Source organism: Sciurus carolinensis, chromosome 11 (assembly GCF_902686445.1).
Source record: "Sciurus carolinensis chromosome 11, mSciCar1.2, whole genome shotgun sequence".
Lineage (NCBI taxonomy): Eukaryota > Metazoa > Chordata > Mammalia > Rodentia > Sciuridae > Sciurus > Sciurus carolinensis.
The window spans coordinates 87,479,100-87,502,490 of record NC_062223.1 but is presented as its reverse complement, the minus strand read 5'-3'; the positions used below and the strand labels follow the sequence as shown (position 1 = coordinate 87,502,490).

The 23,391-nt window shown below is 34.8% G+C and overlaps 1 protein-coding gene and 1 pseudogene across 1 annotated transcript in view; both read left to right on the top strand.

The window, feature by feature from the left end:
* The window catches only part of Dlg2 (discs large MAGUK scaffold protein 2), a 2,079,243-nt gene that overhangs the window by 21,533 nt on the left and 2,034,319 nt on the right, over positions 1-23,391 (top strand). The window contains exon 3 of the mRNA XM_047516979.1: positions 16,566-16,697. Coding sequence (XP_047372935.1) covers positions 16,566-16,697 — 132 coding nt within the window. The remainder of the gene's footprint in view (positions 1-16,565; positions 16,698-23,391) is intronic.
* On the top strand, positions 12,867-13,252 carry LOC124958673 (NADH dehydrogenase [ubiquinone] 1 beta subcomplex subunit 4-like; annotated as a pseudogene).

Here is a 23,391-nt window from a genome sequence, read left to right as displayed (position 1 = left end):
ATACATAGATGCCCCATTGTTTGGGGCATAAATATTTACAATTATTATGTCTTGTTGATGTGAAATTCCTTTAAGCAGTATGAATTGTCCTTCTTTGTTCCTTCTGATTAACTTTGGCTTGAAGTCTGCTTTATCTGATATGAGGATGGAGACCTTTGCTTGTTTACATGACCCATATGAGTGATATATTTTTTCCCAAACTTTCACCTTCAATCTGTGGACGTCTTTGCCTGTGAGGTGAATCTCTTGGGGACAGCATGTTGTTGGGTCTTGTTTTTTAATCCAGTCTGCCAGTCTGTGTCTTTTGATTGATGAATTTAGACCACTAAATTTCAAGGTTATTATTGAGATATGATTTGTATTCATGGTCATTATGGTTTAGTCCTGGTTTTTAATTTGAATTGATTTCTCCTTTGATTGGCTATTCCTTTAGTGTAGTTCCTCCCTTTGCTTGTTTTCACTTTCTTTTTTTCATTTCATCTTCATGGAATGTTTTGTTGAGAATGTTCTATAGTGCAGGCTTTCTATTTATGAATTCTTTTTAACTTTTTTTATTTTATTTTATTTTTTTATTTTTTTTACGTTTACATAGGGTAATGATGTTTATTTTATTTTTCCCCTCCCCCCACCCCTCCCACCCCTCTTTTCCCTCTACACAGTCTTCTTTCCTTCATTCTTACCGCTCTCCTTAGCCTAACTCTAAACCTAACCCTAAACCTAATGCTAGCCCCTCCCACCCCCCATTATATGTCCTCATCCGCTTATCAGCGAGATCATTCGTCCTTTAGTTTTTTGAGATTGGCTTATCTCACTTAGCATGATATTCTGTCTTTTTAACTTTTGTTTACCATGGAAGGTTTTTATTTCATCTTCAAATCTGAAGCTTAGTTTTGCTGGATATAAAATTCTTGGTTGGCATCCATTTTCTTTGACAGCTTGGTATATGTTGTTCCAGGTCCTCCTAGTTTTGAGGGTCTGGGTTGAGAAATCAGTTCTGAGATCTGAAATGGTTTTTCCCCTATATATAACCTGATATTTTTCTCTTGTGACATTTAAAATTCTATTCTTATTCTGTATGCTAGACATTTTCATTATAATATGCCTTGGTGTGGGTCTGTTATAATTTTGTATGTCTGGGGTCCTATAAGCCTCTTGTATTTGATTTTCCATGTCATTTTTTAGTTTTGGGAAATTTTCTGATATTATTTCATTGAAATAATAATAATGTACATTCCTGTGGTTTGTATCTCCCCACCCTTATCTATCCTGATAAGTCTTAAATTTGGTGTTTTCATGTAATCTCATAGTTCTTCAAAGTTTGTTTATTTATTTTTTTATTTTTGTTGGGAGGATACTGGGGATTGATTTCTGGGACACTGAATCACTGAGTCATATCCCCAGCCCTATTCTGTATTTCATTTAAAGATAGGATCTCGTGGAATTGTTTAACACCTCCCTCTTGCTGAGACTGGCTTTGAACTCTCAATCCTCCTGCCTCAGCCCCTCCAGCCACTGGGATTAGAGGCATGTGCCATTGCACCTGGCCTTTTCATAGTTTCTTAATATCTTTCTTCATGGTCAACTCTATTTTCAAGATTATATATTTTGTGCTCATTGCCTGAGGTTCTGTGTTCCAAGTGGTGTAGTTGTTTGTGATGCTTTCTGTTAAATTTTTAATTTGGTTTATTGTTCCCTTCATTTTGAGAATTTCTGCTTTTTTCTTTTCAGAATGTCTGCCTCTTCACTGAAGTCATCTTTAACTTCCTGTATTTTCCTTCTGATTTCCTTCCTTATGCCATTCTTTACTTCACAGATTAATTTAACTATGTACATCCTGAATTTCTTCTCTGACATTTCTTCCACTATGGTGTTGATGGATTCTGCTATTGGAGTATCTTGGTCTGTTGGGGGCAATATGTTCCTTTGCTTTTTCATATCGTTTGTGTGTCAACCCATCTAACAATATGGATCTGAGGCAGTGTAGTTCCTCCCTTGTGGACTTAAAACAGTATCCCTGAAGCTTCCAGTACTTCACTTGCAGAGAAGCTGCCTGTCTGGTTTGTTGATTTCAGGCCACAAAGCAGCCAGGAAAGCAACCTCCTCTATTCTGCCATCTTGAAAACCCCCCTTCCTTTTCATTTGTTTCAAGAAATTTTAAATTTCCTTCTTGATTTCTTCATGAACGATGCGTTATTCAAAAGTAAGGTGTTTAATTTCCATATGTTTATATCATTTCCAAAGTTTTTCTTGTTATTTCTCTCTAGTTTTATTACATGGTGGTCAGAAAAGACAATGTGATTTCCATTTAAAAAAAATTTGTTGAGATTAATTTTTTGACTACCATATGATCTAGCCTGGAGAATATTTCATATGCTGATGAGCTGTTATTGGAGGGAAATGTTCTGTAAATAACTGTTAGGTCTATTTGTGTATGGTATCGTTAAATTCTACTATTTCTCTGTTGATTTTCTATGTACTCTGCCCATTGCTGAAAGTGGTATGTGACAATCTCTAACTATTACTGCATTGTCTATTTTTCCCTTTAGGTCTATTAATTTTTGCTCTGTGTATTTGGGCACTCCAATATTGGGTACATATATATTTAGAATTATTGTTCCCTCTTGTTGAATTGATCCCATGACAACTATATAAAGACCTTTCTTGTCTATTTTTATTACCTTTGATTTAAATTCCATTTAATCTAAGTATGGCTACTTCTGTTTCCTTTTTGATTTTATTCACATGGAATATCATATTAAATCTCTTTACTTTCAGTCTATGTGTGTGCTTAGAGGTTAAGTGAGTTTCTTGTGAGCAACATAGAGTTAGATCTTATTTTTAAAATTCATTCACTCACTGTGTGTCTTTTAACTGGAGAATTTAGTTCATTTACATTCAAAGCTATTTCTGATAGGTAAGATCTTACTATTCTTCCTTTGTGTTAAGTGAATTGCTCTAGTAGTGTGAGTTTTTTTTAATGCATTTTCTTTTTCTAATTAATTTTAAAATTTGTTCTTATTAGTTGTATATGACTGTAGAATGCATTTATACATTTTAAATGTAGTAGTGTGTTTTGATTCTTCTTTTTTTAAAATAATATTCTTTTTTCTTTTTTTAAATTTTTTTTAGTTGTTAATGGACTTTTATTTTATTTATTTATTTATTTATTTATTTATTTATTTATTGTGCTGAGAATTGAATCCAGTGCCTCACACACTAGCCAAGTGCTCTCCCACTGAGCTACAACCCTAGCCCCTAGTGTGTTTTGATTCTGTTACTAGAATCCTAGCCCAGGGACTGTCTGGATCCTGGCTACTGGAACTGGGCCATCTCTCCATCCACATAAGAAATACACAGAAGATGGGAAAAATTAATAGAGAACTTTATGTAGTTTGATCAAGCTGGGAAGAAGCAAGTTAGCTGCTTCTCTCTACCCATCCTGCCCCCTAAAGAATTAGTTACATCTTATAGACACAAAAGCCAGGTGATTTATGTATGTAGATTTAGTTGGTCCAAGTAAGGGCAAAATGGACAAAAAGGCAGGAAATATACACATACAGATTTAGTTATTCTGTGTTAAGATGGGGGCAGGGGGATCCATTTTCCGTCTCCAGCTTCTTTGGTACCGGTCAGTATACGGGCTAGAGACCTTCAACTTCCTTTCTTAGCAGGAGGAATTTTGTTCTAAATTCAAAGTCTCCAAATTCAGTGTTTCAAGTCCTTGCTCATTATTTATGGTGTTTCTATTATAGATTTTTGCTCCGAGGTTCATGAGTCTTAAAAAACAGTATTTTATTTATAACAAGCTATTTTGAAATGATAGCAACTTAACATGATTGCAACAAGAACAGAAATAATAAAACAAAATGAGAATATACACTAATAAGAATGCTCTACTTGCACTCCATTCCTCCCACATTTTGAATTTTTGATGTTTCATTTTATATCTTTCTATATTGCCTTTTTTTTTTTTCATTTTTTTGGTACCATGGGTTGAACTCAGTGGCACTCGACCACTGAGTCACATCCCTAGTCCTATTTTGTATTTTATTTAGAGACAGGGTCTCACTGAGTTGTAAGCACCTTGCTTTTGCTGAGGCTTGCTTTGCTAATTCACCATCCCCTCCTACCTTAGCCTCCTGAGTTCCTGGGATTACAGGCATCCACCACTGCATCTTGCTGCCTATCTCTTGATGTCTTTATCTTTCATTATTTTTGTTTTGCTTTTAGTTTTCACACTAAATATGTGAATGTTTTTTGCACCACACTTACAATATTAGAACCTTTCAGCCAGGTGTGGTGGTGCATGCCTGCAATAACAGTGATCTGGGAGATTGAGACAGGAGGATCACAAATTTGAGTCCAGCCATAGCAAACTTAGTGAGATCCTCAAAATAAAAAGGACTGTGTGGTAAAGTGCCCCTGGATTCAATGCCCAATACTGCAAAAACAAACAAAAAACAAATTAGAAAAAAACAGAAAAAACAAAAACAAACCCCAAAACCAAAATCAAAATTAAAAAAAAAAAATCAACACTTAGAGCATTCTGAATTTGTATAATTTCTCTTACTGGTGAGTTTTATACCTTTCCATGTTTTCTTCTTATTTATTATTATCTCTTTCTTTATGTCTGAAGAACTTGTATTAACATTTCTTGTAGGTCTGGTAAAGCTGAAGTATTTCTGTGTGTTTTCTTCAAGCTCATTGAGTTTCCTTAAAATAACTCTTTTAAATTTTCTGAGTTCTGTCATACTGAATACTACCTGGTTAGTTTCTGTCATCTTATTTTGAATATTAGGTGAGGTCTTGGTTTCCTGAAAGCTCTTGATGCTTCTTGGCATGTGGCATCATCTGGACATTGAAGAATTAGGTAATAATTCTAATCTTCCTAATCTGGCTTTGTTTGTTCCTGTTTTTCCAGAAATTCTCAGTAGGCTACTTGTTTTCTCTAAACCTGTAGTCACTTCCACTATTTCAGTATTGGATGGTGCCCAGGCTCAAATTTGCCAGGAGTTGCTATTGGTGTGTTGTCGCTATTTCAGTATTGTAAGGCAATGCAAGCCCAGGTTTGTTCCAGATATACTGTTTAGGTATTGTTGAGGAGGAAACAGGAGAATGCCTTGAAAGAGTAGTCTGCCCCTATAAACCTCTTCCTGGGGTCAGGGTAGGCCCAGATACCTTTTCCACAGTTACTGTCCTATGGTCAGGTCTGCAGAATTCTGCCTGACTTTGGGCAGAGCCTCTGTGGATGAACCAACTCTAGTTCCTATGTCAAACCTGTTGCCACCAATGCCATCAAGCTGCGTCACACTTGCAGTCTACAGCCTACCAAGACCAACACACACTGGAGTGGGCTTCACTGTTGAGGTGGACTCATGGCCCAAGACCACTTCAACCAGCCATAGGTGATGCTAACTGGAACAGAAATTTGGTAAACTGGGGCCATGTTTCTTCCCCTGGCAATAGATCAGTTTCAGAGGCTCCCTTCATAGGCAGAACTGGGAAAGAGGGCTGTTAGGCTTTGCTCAGTGTTTGGTTTCACCAGCCAAGCATTAAGGTCCAGGGCGGTCTTGTGCTTACTACCCTTTCCTGCCCTCAACAAATAGGGTCTTGTACCATATTATGTTGCCTGAGGTTAGGGCATTGTTGGTGAAGGCAGTCCCTTGACTGCCTGGGCTGACAATAAGTTGGGTTGTATCTTAGTCTCATGTTGCAAAGGTCTGTACAGTTTCAGAAGGCACAAGGGCCAGTAATGTAGCTCTTGGTGATATAGGCCAAGACAGGAGTCCATCCCACCCAACTTGGGTCGGGTCTCTTTCTAGTAGTGGGGCAGTTCTAGAACCCCACCTACAAGCATTGGCCTTGAGAGAGCTGTGCTGCCCAAGATTGGGGGATGGGTGATGGAGACAGTTCTTTCATCACCAGGGCTAATGATAAGCTGCGTCACATCTGATTCTCATAGCTGCAGGAATTGACATAGTCTTGGGAGAGGACAGGTGTGCTCCAGGCCCACTCCACAGCTGGAAATGATGCAGGTTGATACATAAGTACGTCCCACTTTGTGCACAGATCTCTATAGGGCCTTCAGTTTTGACCAGGTGCTCGATCTCTTTCAGTGGGCCTGGGTGCGAGGTTCCTAGACAAAAACATTGTGTTAACTTTCCATTTTTGCTCCCAAGAGGTTGAAATCTTGCTTCTAGCTCTGCAGTTGGAGGTTGGAGGAGAGGTGTAGAGGTAGTCAGCTTTCTGACTTAAAGCTGTTTTAGTGGCTCATGTCATAGCTATTGAGCTGGTAGTAGGGGATTCAGGGCTTTGGCCTGTCCTTGGTTTTACAATGGAAGGCGTAGTACTAAGCTTCAAGTCTAAGGTATAGACTTAATTCTCTCACCCTGAAACAGGAGGCATCTCTTTACATTTTGGACTCTTTGGAGCTGGGAGAGGAGTGGTACAGGCTCCCTGGGACTCTTTCCTTCCTGCCTTCTTCAACAGTCTTTTTGTTTTGTTATACTAAAAGCAGTTTCCTCAGTTCCCATGAAGGTAGTTTGATGTGTGAATAGTTGTTTAACTTGGTATATCTATAGGGAGATAATCCTAGAGGATCTTACTCAGCCATCATCTTTCTCTGCTTTCAGTGCACATTCATTTTTATATTTTTAACTTAGGTAAAAAAATAACTAATTATACAATGTCTTCCTCCATCCATTATTGGTTAATTGAGGTTCTTATTTCTTTTAAGGGATTCAGCTTGAAATTTTCTTCACTGCTAAAGGTGATATTTGAACACAAGTGAATGAAGTAAAGAAGCAAGCTCTGGACATCTAAGGGAAGAGTGTTTTAGGCAGGATAGCAAGAAGAAGGGCTCTGATATAGGAGAGTTCTTGGGATATTTGAGAAAGAGCAGAAACAACTATGGTTGGAGTAGATTGGTCAAGAGGACAGGTGTAAAGCTGAGGCCAGAGAGGTAGACTTGTTTTGGTGGGATAGGGAGTCACTGAAGGGTTTGAGATGAGGAGTGATGTAATCTGATTTATGACTTAAAAAGATGTTTCTGACTGCTATGTTTAAAAGAAAAAGAATGTGGGAAAGGCAGGGAGGGAGTGGAGACATGCTGGTGAGTGATGTTGACCAAATTATATTGTTCCATTGTGTGCATGTATGAATGTGTAACAATAAATCCCATCAAAATGTACAACTATTAGAAGGGCCTGGAACAACATTTTTCAAGCTCTGAAAGAAAATGGATGCCAACCAAGAATCTTATACCCAGCAAAACTTACCTTCAAATTTGACAATGAAATAAGATCATTCCACGATAAACAAAAGCTAAAAGAATTTACAAAAAGAAAGCCAGCACTACAGAACATTCTCAGCAAAATATTTCATGAGGAAGAGATAAAAAACAAAGAAGCAAATCAGCAAAGGGAGGAATTATCCTAAAGGAACTGTCAAATAAAGGAGGAACCAAGATGTGTCAAAAATTTTAAATATGAACCAAATGACTGGGAATACAAATCATATCTCAATAATAACCCTGAATGTTAATGGCCTGAATTCATCAATCAAAAGACATAGACTGGCAGATTGGATTAAAAAGAAAGATCCAACAATATGTTGCCTGCAAGAGACTCACCTCATAGAAAGAGATACCCATAGACTAAAGGTGAAAGGATGGGGAAAAACATACCATGCACATGGACTCAGCAAAAAAGCTGGAGTATCCATCCTCATTTCAGATAATGTGGACTTCAAGCCAATGTTAGTTAGAAGGGATAAAGAAGGACATTTCATACTGCTTAAGGGAAGCATAAATCAGCAAGATATAACAATCATAACATCTATGCCCCAAACAGTGGCTCATCCAAGTATGTTAAACAAATCCTTCTCAATTTTAGAAACCAAATAGACCATAACACAATAATACTAGGTGATTTTAACACGCCTCTTTCACCACTGGACAGATCTTCCAAACAAAAATTGAACAAAGAAACCATAGATCTCAATAACACAATCAATAATTTAGACTTAACAGACATTTATAGAATATACCATCCAACGAAGAGCGAATACACTTTCTTCTCAGCAGCACATGGATCCTTCTCTAAAATAGACCATATATTATGCCACAAAGCTAATGTCAGCAAATACAAGAAGATAGAGACACTACCTTGTATTCTATCAGATCATAATGGATTGAAGTTACAAATTAATGAAAGAGTAAAAAACAGAAACTACTCCAACACCTGGAGATTAAACAATATGCTACTATATGATGAATGGATAACAGAAGATATTAGGAAGGAAATTAAAAAATTCTTAGAGGTAAACGAGAACAAAGAAACAACATATCAAAATCTCTGGGACACTATGAAAGCGGTACTTAGAGGAAGATTTATTTCATGGAGCGCATTTAATAAAAGAAGTAAAACTCAAAAAATAAATGACCTAACACTACAACTCAAAGCCCTAGAAAAAGAAGAACAGACCAACACCAAAAGTAGTAGAAGACAGGAAATAGTTAAACTGAGAGCTGAAATCAACGAAATTGAAACGAAAGAAACAATACAAAAAATTGACAAAATAAATAGTTGGTTCTTCGAAAAAATAAACAAAATTGATAAACCTTTAGCCACACTAACAAAGAGAAGACGAGAGAAAACCCAAATCACTAAAATTCGGAATGAACAAGGAAATATCACAACAGACACGACCGAAATACAAAACATAATTAGAAGCTATTTTGAAAATCTATACTCCAACAAAATAGAAAATTTCGAAGACATCAACAGGTTTCTAGAGACATATGAATTGCCTAAACTGAACGAGGAGGACATACACAATTTAAATAGACCAATTTCAAGTAATGAAATAGAAGAAGTCATCAAAAGCCTACCAACAAAGAAAAGTCCAGGGCCAGATGGGTTCTCAGCCGAGTTCTACAAAACTTTTAAAGAAGAACTCATTCCAATACTTCTCAAAGTATTCCAGAAAATAGAAGAGGAGGGAACTCTCCCAAACTCATTCTATGAAGCCAATATTACCCTGATTCCTAAACCAGACAGAGACACATCGAGGAAAGAAAATTTCAGACCAATATCCTTAATGAACATCGATGCAAAAATTCTCAACAAAATTTTAGCAAATCGCATACAAAAACATATTAAAAAGATAGTGCACCATGATCAAGTGGGTTTCATCCCAGGGATGCAAGGTTGGTTCAACATCAGAAAATCAATAAATGTCATTCACCATATCAATAGACTTAAAGTCAAGAATCACATGATTATTTCGATAGATGCAGAAAAAGCATTTGATAAAATACAGCACCCCTTCATGCTCAAAACACTAGAAAAAATAGGGATAGTGGGAACATTCCTTAACATTGTAAAGGCCATCTACGCTAAACCCATTGCTAATATCATTCTAAATGGTGAAAAACTGAAAGCATTCCCTCTAAAAACTGGAACAAGGCAGGGATGCCCTCTTTCTCCACTTCTATTCAATATCGTCCTTGAAACTCTAGCCAGAGCAATTAGACAGACCAAAGAAATTAAAGGGATACGAATAGGAAAAGAAGAACTCAAACTATCCCTATTTGCTGATGATATGATGGTATACTTAGAGGAACCAGGAAATTCCACCAGAAAACTTTTAGATCTCATAAGTGAATTCAGTAAAGTAGCGGGATATAAGATCAATGCACATAAATCGAAGGCATTTTTATATATAAGCGATGAATCTTCAGAAAGAGAAATTAGGAAAACTACCCCATTCACAATAGCTTCGAAAAAAATAAAGTATTTGGGAATCAATCTCACAAAAGAGGTGAAAGACCTCTACAATGAGAACTACAGAACACTAAAGAAAGAAATTCAAGAAAACCTTAGAAGATGGAAAGATCTCCCATGTTCTTGGATAGGAAGAATTAATATTGTCAAAATGGCCATACTACCAAAAGTGCTATACAGATTCAATGCAATTCCAATTAAAATCCCAATGATGTACCTTACAGAAATAGAGCAAGCAATTATGAAATTCATCTGGAAGAATAAAAAACCCAGAATATCTAAAGCAATCCTTGGCAGAAAGAGTGAAGCAGGGGGTATCGCAATACCAGATCTTCAACTCTACTACAAAGCAATAGTAACAAAAACGGCATGGTATTGGTACCAAAATAGAAAGGTGGATCAATGGTACAGAATAGAGGACACGGACACAAACCCAAATAAATACAATTTTCTCATACTAGACAAAGGTTCCAACAATATGCAATGGAGAAAAGATAGCCTCTTCAACAAATGGTGCTGGGAGAATTGGAAATCCATATGCAACAGAATGAAACTAAACCCATATCTCTCACCATGCACAAAACTAAACTCAAAATGGATTAAGGATCTCGGAATCAGACCAGAGACCTTGCATCTTATAGAAGAAAAAGTAGGTCCAGAGCTTCAACATGTCGGCTTAGGACCAGACTTCCTCAACAGGACTCCCATAGCACAAGAAATAAAAGCAAGAATTAATAACTGGGATAGATTCAAACTAAAAAGCTTTCTCTCAGCAAAGGAAACTATCAGCAATGCAAAGAAAGAGCCTACAGAGTGGGAGAAAATCTTTGCCAATCATACTTCAGATAGAGCGCTAATCTCCAGAATCTATAAAGAACTCAAAAAACTCTACACCAAGAATGTAAATAATCCAATTGACAAATGGGCTAAGGAAATGAATAGACACTTCACAGAAGAAGATGTACAAGCAATCAACAAACATATGGAAAAATGTTCAACATCTCTAGTAATAAGAGAAATGCAAATCAAAACCACCCTAAGATTCCATCTCACCCCAATTAGAATGGCAATTATCAAGAATACAACCAACAACAGGTGTTGGCGAGGATGTGGGGAGAAAGGTACACTCTTACATTGCTGGTGGGGCTGCAAATTAGTGCAGCCACTCTGGAAAGCAGTGTGGAGATTCCTTAGAAAACTTGGAATGGAACCACCATTTGACCCAGCTATCCCACTCCTTGGCCTATACCCAAAGGACTTAAAATCAGCATATTACAGAGATACAGCCACATCAATGTTCATAGCTGCCCAGTTCACAATAGCCAGATTGTGGAACCAACCTAGATGTCCTTCAATTGATGAATGGATAAAGAAAATGTGGTATATATATACAATGGAATATTACTCAGCCATAAAGAATGATAAAATTATGGCATTTGCAGGCAAATGGATGAAACTGGAGAATATCATGCTAAGTGAGATAAGCCAATCTCAACAAACCAAAGGAAGAATGATATCGCTAATAAGTGGATGATGACACATAATGGGGGGTGGGAAGGGTTAGTGTTGGGGTTGGAGTTGGGTTTAGGGAGGGGGGCAGGAATGGAGGAAGGAAGGACTGTATAGATGGAGGGGAAGGGTGGGAGGGGAGGGGGGGAAGGGAAAAATTGGCAGAATGAATCAAACAACATTACCCTATGTAGATTTATGATTACACAAATGGTATGCCTTTACGCCATGTACAGACAGAGAAACAACATGTATCCCATTTGTTTACAATTTTATAATAAAAAAAAAAAAACAAAAAAAAACAAAAAAAAAACAAAAAAAAAAAAAAGAAAAAAAAAAAATTTAAGACAGATTCAAAACAGGAGTAAATATTGATTTGGTATATCTGTGAGTGGACCAAGAGTCAGTAGGTTCATATTCTGCTCTATTTTTATAATCATCCCTCTTAATATCTGCTCTCTGGTGGATGGTGCTGGGGCATAATTCCAGTGTCACCCACATTCTGCACACAATCCCAACCAGTGGTCTGGGCCTCTTGTACTAATATCTACCTTTTGGTTGGATTATACCATTCACATTAAATACTTTTCTTGATATGATTGTATTTATATAGGCCTTTTTATTGCACTTAACAATAAAAATAATATTTAGATACATACAAATTTACCTTTCTAATTTTCTCTATTGTGATTTTTTTGGTCTTTATATTACCGCAATATTATAATTTTATAATGTATATAAGTATCAGTTAATGACAGCTAGTACTTTGCTTTTATATTTCAGAGAGTTATCGGCTAATTATATATATATATATATATATATATATATATATATATATATATATATATAAACTTTCTGGAGAATTTTGTATGTTTTTGCATTGTTCCCTTCTTTAATTTCATTGAAGTATTATTATAGTTGACTTGGAGAAAATGGTCATCCTTATGATAGTTTTACCATCTATACATAAGGTGTACAATTGGTTCTTTGATGTACTTCTTTGTAATTTTATTTTTCTCAAATTCTGCACATTTTTAAAAATTCTTACATATGAATTACAACATTCATGTGACAACTTTTTAAAATATACATGGTGTTTTTAAGTATATGTCAAACTGAATATAATAAAAAAATGTGTCTACCTTTGACAACCATTATTTTTCACAATGTATTAATAATTTCTTCATAGATATACACCCCCTTTAATCATGCCCCTGGGTTTCAACTCAGGAGAAATATGGTTATGTCCTCATATGTTGAGGTATTGTAATTTCAACCTCTGTTTCTGGTAGTGGTGTATAATGTATGCTTGATTATAAATAAAATTCTGCACATGGATAATAAAAGTTAAAACTATAAAAAAAAAAAATGTACAACTATAATCTGCCAATAAAAATGTAGAAACAATTAAAAACTAAATACCCTTTTTGCCAAAAAATAGGTATGTATAAAGCAAAAATTTAAGGAACTATAACAAATTCCTTAAATAATAATAGAGAGCTAATAAAATTCTCTCCGAATTCAAAGACCAAAATAGACCTGAAGTAGGCGCACTTGAGCTGGGGCGCCAAGATGTCCTTCCCAAAGTACAAGCCCTCGTGCCTGGCCACTCTACCCGCTACCCTGGACCCTGCCAACACGACATATTTCCGGACACCCAGATGGCACAAGCTGAGAGGTTGACCATAAGAACCAGGCTTAAATGGGAGTGTCTGCTTCAGTACAAGACCCCAACCAGCGAGGGCTCATCGAAGATCCTGCCTTAATTCACTGGACCTACGCAAGATCAGCAAAAACCTATCCAAATTTCAGACCCACTCCCAAGAACTCACTTAGGAGCTCTGATTGGAATTGGACCCCTCGTCTTCTGGTATTATGTTTTCAAAACTGATAGGGATAGGAAGGAAAAACTTACACGAGGAGGAAAATTGGACTGAAAATTTAATTTCTCATATTAAGTCTGGCAATGATGACTAATATATTCTTGCTTAAATAAATCTTATAATAATTATTAAAAAAATAGACCTGAAATGAAATGTCAAGGCTGTAGAAGAATTGAATCACAATAAATAGGCTTGGTTCAATACATGTAGGTAGAATTTTGTATTCCAGAGCATAGTACTCATTATTGTTATGTGTTCACAAAAGAATCATAAAAAAAAAAAAAAAGGAATGTGGGAAGGCAAAGGTGACAGCATGTAGACTAGTAGGGGTTTATGGCAACAGTGTAGGGGACAGATGATGGTGACTTCGACCAGTGTGGGAACACGAGGTGGTGAGGAGTGATGGAATTTTTACATATAACTTGATGGTAAAGCCCACAGGATTTACTGATGGATTAGATGTGTGGAATTAGAAGAGCTGAATGAATGATGATTCAAAGAATTTGGAGCTGAATGATCAGAAAGATGGGCAAAGGAGAACACTGCAGGCACTGCAGGAGAAGCAGCTTGGGGTTGGGTGGATAAGATCAGGAGTTCAGGTTTGGTAAGTTTGAGATGTTTACATTCAAAAGGAAATGTTGCTTAGAGGTCTAGTGAAGAAAGTTTTTTTTTTTTTTTTTTTTTTTTTTTTTTTTTTGGTCAGGAGGGCAACAGCATCAAATACTAATGATGAGTCATGTGAGATGATTGAGAGTTGACCTTTGGATTTGTTAATATGGAGATAAGGGTTGACATTGACAAGAGTTGTTTTAGTGAAATTACAGGAAAGCCTGATAAGAGTGATTTCAAAAGAGAATGAAAGGAAAGGAAGTGGGGAGAGTAATTATTTCATATGGTTTTGCTAACAAAGGGGAAAGAGAAATGGGGACTGTAGTTGGAAAGAAAAGAAGAGTCAAGGAATATTTTAAAAGTCACTGTTATTTCAGTTTATTTTTATGCTGATGGGAATAATTGAAAGGAAAAGAAAAACAATTGATAATGGAATAAAGTCCTTGAGTAGGCAAGATAGGATAGATACCTGCTCAAGTAGAGGAGTTGTTAGATAGAAACACAAATACTTGATCCACAGTAACAGAAGGGAAGACTGAATATATGGACACACTTCCAGGTTAAGTCTATGGATGCTGTGCTAGAAGCTTGTGGAAGCTGTCTTCTGATTTTCCATGAAGTAGGAAGTAGTATCATCAACTGAGAAAGGCTCTGGGAAAGAAGACTAGGAAAGTTTAGGAGAAAGGAATGTTTTATATAGAAATACAGAGCTCAGTAAATATGAACTATTGTTATAATTGATGTCTATTTTTGAAAGTGTAAAGTTGGAGGGAAAAGGCTTTTAAAGTTCAAAGACAATCATCACCTACTATATGCAAAAAGTGTTGCTCTGGTGATTTTTTTCAAGGATATTTTTCTTTCATGAGAGAGAGACTTATTGAAGAAATCTTACTATAAAATGTTATACATTAAGAATGCCTATTATATTTGTGTGTACAAACTGGTTTTGAAGAAGGGGAGATAGAGTTTAATTTTAAACATCAAATATGGTTTTATGGTTGAGAGGGCATTTGAATGAGGTCTGGATTAAGGGAAGGTAGGTGTTCAGTTGATTTACTAATTTCTTTATATATACTAGACATTGTGCTAAGCATTGTGCATACATTGTTTATTTAATTCTAATACCTGTGAGGAAGCTGAAGCTCAAAGAGGTTAAGTAATCTGATAAAAGTCATACACAACTGGTAAGTAGGTTTCAGACTCAGATCTGGCTGATAAAAACCCCTTTTTAATATAGCAGATCACTACAGTCACGAGTAATAGAGCACTAATTTCCAGAATATATAAAGAACTCAAAAAACACTACACCAAGAATACAAATAATCCAATCAACAGATGGGCTAAGGAAATGAACAGACACTTCACAGAAGAAGATCTACAAGCAATCAACAGATATATGAAAAAATGTTCAACATCTCTAGTAATAAGAGAAATGCAGATCAAAACTACCCTAAGATTCCATCTCACCCCAATTAGAATGGCGATTATCAAGAACACAAGCAACAATAGGTGTTGGCGAGGATGTGGGGGAAAAAGGTACACGCATACATTGCTGGTGGGGCTGCAAATTAGTGCAGCCACTCTGGAAAGCAGTGTGGAGATTCCTCAGAAAGCTTGGAATGGAACCACCATTTGACCCAGCTATCCCACTCCTTGGCCTATACCCAAAGGACTTAAAATCAGCATACTACAGACATACAGTCACATCAGTGTTCATAGCTGCTCAATTCACAATAACCAGATTGTGGAACTAACCTCGATGTCCTTCAATTGATGAATGGGTAAAGAAACTGTGATATATATATATATATATATATATATATATATATATATATATAAAATGGAATATTACTCAGCCATAAAGAATGATAAAATTATGGCATTTGCAGGCAAGTGGATGAAACTGGAGAATATCATGCTAAGTGAGATAAGCCAATCTCAAAAAACCAAAGGACGAATGATCTCACTGATAAGCAGATGATGACACATAATGGGGGGTGGGAGGGGGGCAAGAATGGAGGAAGGAAGGACTATATAGAGGGAAAAGAGGGGTGGGAGGGGGGGAAGGGAAAAAATAACAATGAATCAAACAACATTACCCTATGTAAATTTATGATTACACAAATGGTATGCCTTTACTCCGTGTACAAACAGAAACAACATGTATCCCATTTATTTACAATAAAAAAAATAAAAAAATAAAAAAAATAGCAGAATAGTTGTTGGGAGAGAGAGTGCTACTGGGGAGAACATTCCAGGACCAAAGAAAAGCACAGAGGTGAGACAAAGTAGAGAAAATGTGTGTGTGTGTGTGTGTGTGTGTGTGTGTGTGCCTACGCACACATTGGAAAGAGATGGAACATACAGAGGAAGATAAAGCTGAAATATAGGCTGTAAGTCGATCTCAGAAGGGAGGTTTCAAAGGATTTGTTAAATAATCTGGACATTATGTTGCAGAATGTTATAAATTTTGAGGTAGTTTTTTTTTTTTTGACAAGAGAATCATACCTACTATGGAAGCAGCTGGCCAGTATTATACTCTTTGTTTTGTTTAACATTTGTAGATTCTTTTGGAAGACAGGACAACAGGAAATAAAAGTTGATGATTAACATTAGATGTCAAGTGCAGTTATCAATTTCGTATGATAGTGTATGAATATAATTATTTTACTGAATTATTTTGCGTCATGAAATTAGGAACACAGGTATACAATAGATTAATATTAGCTTACTATTTTTCTAAGGCCACATGTCAGAAATTTAAAATTATGTTTTTCAGATACTGACCGAGCTTTATCATTATTGGAAGAATACTGCAAAAAATTAAGAAAACCAGAGGAGCAGCTGTTGAAAAATGCTGTTAAAAAGGTGATGAGTATATTTAAGAGCAGCTTATTCCAAGCTTTGCTAGGTATGTATTATAGAAGTTATTCATCTTAATGGTCAGAATTGGGCTTAAAAGTTTGAATAATGAGGTCAAAGAGTCTGATGTTAACCAAGTTTCAAATGGGAATGATTTTCTTTGATACTGGAAGGGAAGATTTGTTTGCTTGTTTTTTTTTTTTTTCTTATTTAATGTTTACCTAAAAATTGTTATAAAATGGTAATAAGGGATAGGTTATTGAAAAACATAAATATTGATTCCATAACTCAGGAGTCTGAAGCAGGAGGATGATTTGAGGCTAGCCAGCCTCAGCAATTTAGTGAGACCCTCAACAACTTAGACCCTGCCTCAAATAAAAAAATAAATAGAACTGGGGATATGGTTCAGTGGTAAAGCTCCCCTGAATTCAATTCCTAGTAACAACAATAAAATAATTATATGTATATATTTATATATATTTCAAATGAATATTTAGGAAGAAAAATTTCACAGATAAAAACGCTGAGTGTTTTTTGCAAAAAGTTGAGGACAGACATGCTTGAGATAGAAATTGATTTTCTTAAAGGAAGGAATTATCTAACATAAAAATGTTGAATTACATTGTGGTCAGTTAGAATCAAAATTCTACAAAGTTTGCTATCTTTTAAAACAAAAATGAAAACAAACACTCTTCATCTTTCTTGCTTTCCTTAGGAAAGTGTATGATCCAAGATTGAAAAATTTATTGATGAAAATTTCAGTGTCTTGAGATTCTTATCAATTCATCATGAATCCAATCAAATAATGTTTAACCTTATGTTTCATCTCTTATTTACTAAATATTATGAAGAAAATAGAGGTTGTGGTTTATTTATGTATGTCTTTCTTCATAGATCTTTTGTGCTTATGCAAACAGATAGCTTTTACTTCTTCATAATATTGTAAGAGACAAAATAAACAGGCAAAAGACAAAAATAAATACTTCTCCCAATAAAATCAATCAATTAAACAATTAAAAAACTTAATTCAGCATACTACATTTAATTTTATTTCTTCGTTTATTTCTATTGCAATGTTGGGAATTGGACCCAGGGTTTTGTGTATGCTAGGCAGCAGCCGAGTACATTTTAAAGAAATAACCTACTCTACTAGACATTTTAATTACTTTTCCAAAATAAAGGTTATTGATATAAAATCTAAAAATAGAAGCTTATGAGACTTAATCTTGAGAGTATTTTGTTTTTACTGCAAATATCTGTACTTTTGATAAAAACCTCAATTTTATAATATGATTGTAATTTTTAAAATCATTAAATTAAAAATCTTGAAAATCAGTTTATGAATAGAAATAGAAGTAAAAAGTTTTATAGGGTTATTTTGCCTGTGAAAATATTCTATTGTGAATGACAAGAATTAATGACACAAATAACTATAATCATCTTAGCTAGTGTTAAGAATAAACAACTCTAGAGTTTTTCAAAATTTAAATAAGCATTATCTTTAGAGAACAGTAATTTAGAGAACATTTTTAAACCATAAATTTCTCAATTAAAAACTAATGGCATCACCTAATTGATAATTAGTAAAGACTAAAAGGCAATGTGTCTAAATAGATTCATATAATGTTTAGTTAAGACTGGCTACATCTTTGGGAGCTTGAGCTTTCGAGAACTTGATTTAGGAAAAGTACTGTTGGATGATTTAGATAATTCTCCTATATTTTTATCATGTAATCATTTAATAACATTACCTAGGGAATAAAAAACAAATGAGTGATAAAGAATTGCATTTTGTCATTATTTTAAGTGAATGATAAATACTTGGCTTAAAGTCTATAGTGTAGTTTGAATTTTTCTAATAAAATGAGAGACAATATAATCTGTAAAAAGCTGTTATGTAAGTAATCCCAATGCCCAGCTTTGAATGGATAGATTTGCTTTAGCTGGTCTTTTAAAGTCATTTGGGGATAAACCAGAGTGCCAAGAATAGAGCATTATAATTTTTGATTGAATTCTGTGTAGGTAGCTAAATACTGTTTACTAACTTATTATTATTGAATGTTTGAGCGCTCTTAATGTGCATTTTCTTTAAGGAATCTGAAGAAAAGCTATATAATCATGTGCATTCTGATAATGAGTCATATCTTTAGAAAAGCATAAGAAGGGAGTCACCAGATAAATAGGGTGTTGTTTATGATCTATTGTTTGCTTTTTGTTTGAACCAGCTTTTTTTTTGTTAGATATAATGGAAGATAGTGGCTTTTACTCTTTGTTCTGTTATCCAGATAAGCAGTTCATTCATACCTTGCATAAATGTCAACTAACTGCATAAATAGAGGAAATTATATTGCAGATTATAATTACTATGCATAGTAATCATAGTAAAATGAAGCACTATTTCTGCAGAATGTGGTATAATATTTTTATGCGATCAGGAAACCAAATCCTCTCTACAGATGAAAAGAATACTTCTAAGAATAAATATTATCCCTCTTTTGTAGTCCTTTATCATATGCTTAGAAACAAAAACCAAAAACCAAAAACCAAAAACTAGTGTGTCTTAGTTTTTTGGTTTTTGTTCAAGGACCAGAATTTTTTCTATGTAACTGTGATCAGTATTATAGCATGTAAAAACATTTTATAAATGAGTTCTATGATAACATAGCAAAGGTATTGTGTTTGTTTTCAGTTTTAAAATATAATTTTATCTGATTATAAAAGTTATATATTTTCATTTTATAAGTTTTAAAAAATGAATAAAATAAAAGAATATGAAACCCAATGGTAAAACATTTTTAAAATGGTAAATTGCAGGATCTCTGATTAACATGGAGAATGATGAATTGTTTGATTAACTTTCTTCCTCCTTACTTCTAAAATTTTTATATTATTTATTTTGACTTTCCACTTACCAATAATTGACAGTGGAAAAGGCACTTTGAAAATTAAATCAATGTTCATTCATGTACAAAACAAACAAAAAATACCCGAGCAATATGCTAGAAGCTACACATTTAGATGTTAGGCTTAGGGTGACATCTTGTGGTGCTACTAAGGAAAAAGTTTATCCAATGGATAATTATGGTTTCATGATAATTACATATCAACACTTTCCAGAGACTGAATATAAGTGAGTTGGAACTCCATGGTGTTTTACAAATGAATTTGAGTCTCTACAGTTTAGAATAGCTAAAACATTCAGCTTTTTCAAGGTACTCTGTTAGGTTATTTTTTCTTTAGGTGATGAGAGAACAAGTTGGAACTGTTTTAAAATTCTTTTGATACTTTTAGATTGACTTTGAAAATTTAAAGATCTGTATTAACAACATAATTATTTTTTTAAAGTACACTTTTTAGTTGTAGGCAGACACAATACCTTTATTTTATTTTTATGTGGTGCTGAGTATCGAACCCATGCTAGGCGAGCGCTCCACAACCCCACAACAACATAATTATTTGTGAAAACTCTACTAATGTAATGGGTCAGTTTATTTTCAGACATCTAAAATAAATGCTATGTTTTTGTAACTTACTGAAAATTATGCATTTTAGTCATTACTTATACAAATATAGAACAACATACATATTTCATAGATTTTAACCCCTTCTAAAACTGTTCTAGTCTTATTTATAACTTTGTTTCACTACATTGTTTGAGGGGGATTTCTTTGTTTTTTTTTTTTTTTTTTTAGTTTTTTTTAAATTGTAAACAAATGGGATACATGTTGTTTCTCTGTTTGTACATGGCGTAAAGGCATACCATTTGTGTAATCATAAATTTACATAGGGTAATGTTGTTTGATTCATTCTGTTATTTTTTTCCCTTCCCCCCACCCCTCCCACCCCTCTTTTCCCTCTATACAGTCCTTCCTTCCTCCATTCTTGCCCCCCTCCCTAACCCTAACTCTAACCCTAACACTAACCCCTCCCACCCCCCATTATGTGTCATCATCCACTTATCAGCGATATCATTTGTCCTTTGGTTTTTTGAGATTGGCTTATCTCACTTAGCATGATATTCTCCAGTTTCATCCATTTGCCTGCAAATGCCATAATTTTATCATTCTTTATGGCTGAGTAATATTCCATTGTATATATATACCACAGTTTCTTTATCCATTCATCAATTGAAGGACATCTAGGTTGGTTCCACAATCTGGCTATTGTGAATTGAGCAGCTATGAACATTGATGTGGCTATATCTCTGTAATATGCTGATTTTAAGTCCTTTGGATATAGGCCAAGGAGTGGGATAGCTGGGTCAAATGGTGGTTCCATTCCAAGTTTTCTAAGGAGTCTCCACACTGCTTTCCAGAGTGGCTGCACTAATTTGCAGCCCCACCAGCAATGTATGAGTGTACCTTTTTCCTTGAGGGAGATTTCTTTGGAAAGACTTGGATCAGGCAGAAAAGCTACACTTTCTTTAAAACTCTACTAATAGTCACATCTTGGAAAAGTGCTTATCTTGTTTTATACAGGCTTTTAAGACTTACATGTCAGATTTTGGGTTAGAATAGAATACTTTCTTTTTCATAAGGTTTAACAGAGAATACTATGGATACTTGGGATTACTGAAAATAGTGATGATATAGTAGATATACTACATATTGATTTATCATCTCCTTGTTGAAGACTTCTAACACATCCTTACATACTAGAAGCTTTAACTAACCCTTTCATTATTTCTCAAAGTCTTTTCTATTTTTCTTTGTGTATGTGTGTTTGTGGAGGATTGAACCTAGGACCTTGTGCATGTCAGGAAAGCACTTGACAACTGAGTGTTGTCTCCAGTCCTGTCATAGCCTTTTATTCACATTACTGTAAGGTTCTTACATTTTATTTTATGATAAATTGAATATATTTGTGTTCCCTTAATAGTCTGAACAGTTTGAAGGTAGGAATTATAGCTAATGAACTTTTAAACTCCCAGTATGTGGACCTTTAATAATAGATATTCAATGATTTTTTAATATATTTACTCAACAATTATTTAAAAAGTACTTGCTTTGTGTTAGACATTGTGCTAGCAATAGGGATACATTAGTCAACTATAGAGAACAGCGCTTACCCTTATGGGCAAGTAGAGGAAATCAAGCAGGGGAAAAGAACCATTAAATAAGTAACTAATTAATTATTTAAGTATAGTGGTAGTGAAGGCACAAAGTAAATATGTATTAGAGTTTTATCATAATTAGTAAGAGTAAAGTAAAAGCACATTTTCCCATTATAATAATTCCTATGTAATATATTCATTTAAAAATAATGTTTGAAAACATCATGGCTATTTTGGTTTTAGCTATTAATATATACTTTTTGTCACATGAGCATAAGGAAATCAAGGAATTTTTATAGGTTGTGGTGAGTGTGAAGGCCCATGAAGTTGTGTGAATTTGAAACAACTTGGCTCTACAGTCTAAAACAGAGGCTCTTAAAGGTGGTTCTTTGACTAGGAGCACCAGACACCTGTGAACTTGGTTAACATTCTAAAATTCTTGGCTCTCACTCCAGATCTACTGAATCAGAAACTCTGGAAGTAGGGTTCAGCAATAACTCTTCCTGGTGATTCTGAGGCATGCTGAAATTTAAGAACATGTGTCAAGGAAGATGATATTTGAATATTATTAATGAACTTTGAAGAATATGACAGTGGCATTTCTTCATTCTTAGGTTTTATAAGATGAATTAGTCCTAGACAAATTTAACGAATCATTATCATTCTGGGATATATCTTGAGTACTTTGAGAATTCATAAATACCCAAGTATCATTATGACATCCAATTCTTCTTTAAAATATAACCCAATTAGTAAATGGGCAAAAGAATTAAACAAGCATTTCTCAAAAGAAAAAAATACAAATGGCCAACAAATACATGAAAAAAAATCTCAATATTCCTAGCAATTAGGGAAATGCAAATAAAGATTCATTTCACTTCATCTCACTCCAGTTAGAATGGTAATCATGAAGAATACAAATAATAAATGCTGGTGAGGATGTGGGGGGTGAATGGTACACTCATACATTTTTGGTGGGGCTACAAATTAGTACAACCACTTTGGAAAGCAATATGGGGATTCCTAAAAAAAATCTAGGAATGGAATCATCATATGATCCAACTGTCCCAATCCTTTGTATTTATCCAAAAAAACTTGAAATCAGCTTACTATAGTGATATAGTCACATCAATGTTTATAGTAGTGCAACTCACAATAGCCAAATTATAGACCCAGCCCAGGTGCCCATCAACAGATGAATGGTTAAGAAAATGTGTTATATATACACAATGGAGTATTACTTGGCCATAAAGAAGAATGAAATTGTGAAATGAATGGAACTGGAGACCATTGTTCTAAGTGAAATAAGCCAGATCCAGAAAGTCAAAGGTTGAATGTTTTTTCTCGTATGTAGATGCTAGATCAAAATAAGGGGAAAAAAAGTGTGTGTGTGGGTGAATCCCATGAAACTAGAAGGGAAATCAGTGGAATGGAGGACAGGAATTGAGAGGGAAAGGAGGGGAGACAGGAAAAGGGAAGAATGGTGGAATGAAATTGACCAAATTATGCTGTGCATGCATATGTATATACCACAGTGAATTTCACCTTTATATCTCTAAAGCGCTAATTAAAAACTATAAACAATAGAAGGAAGACCAATAGAGCAGAGGAAGAGGAGCAGGGGGAGGGAGGAGGGGAGGGAAAGAGAAAGTACTGGGAACTGAAGTGGAGCAAATTATATTCCATGCTT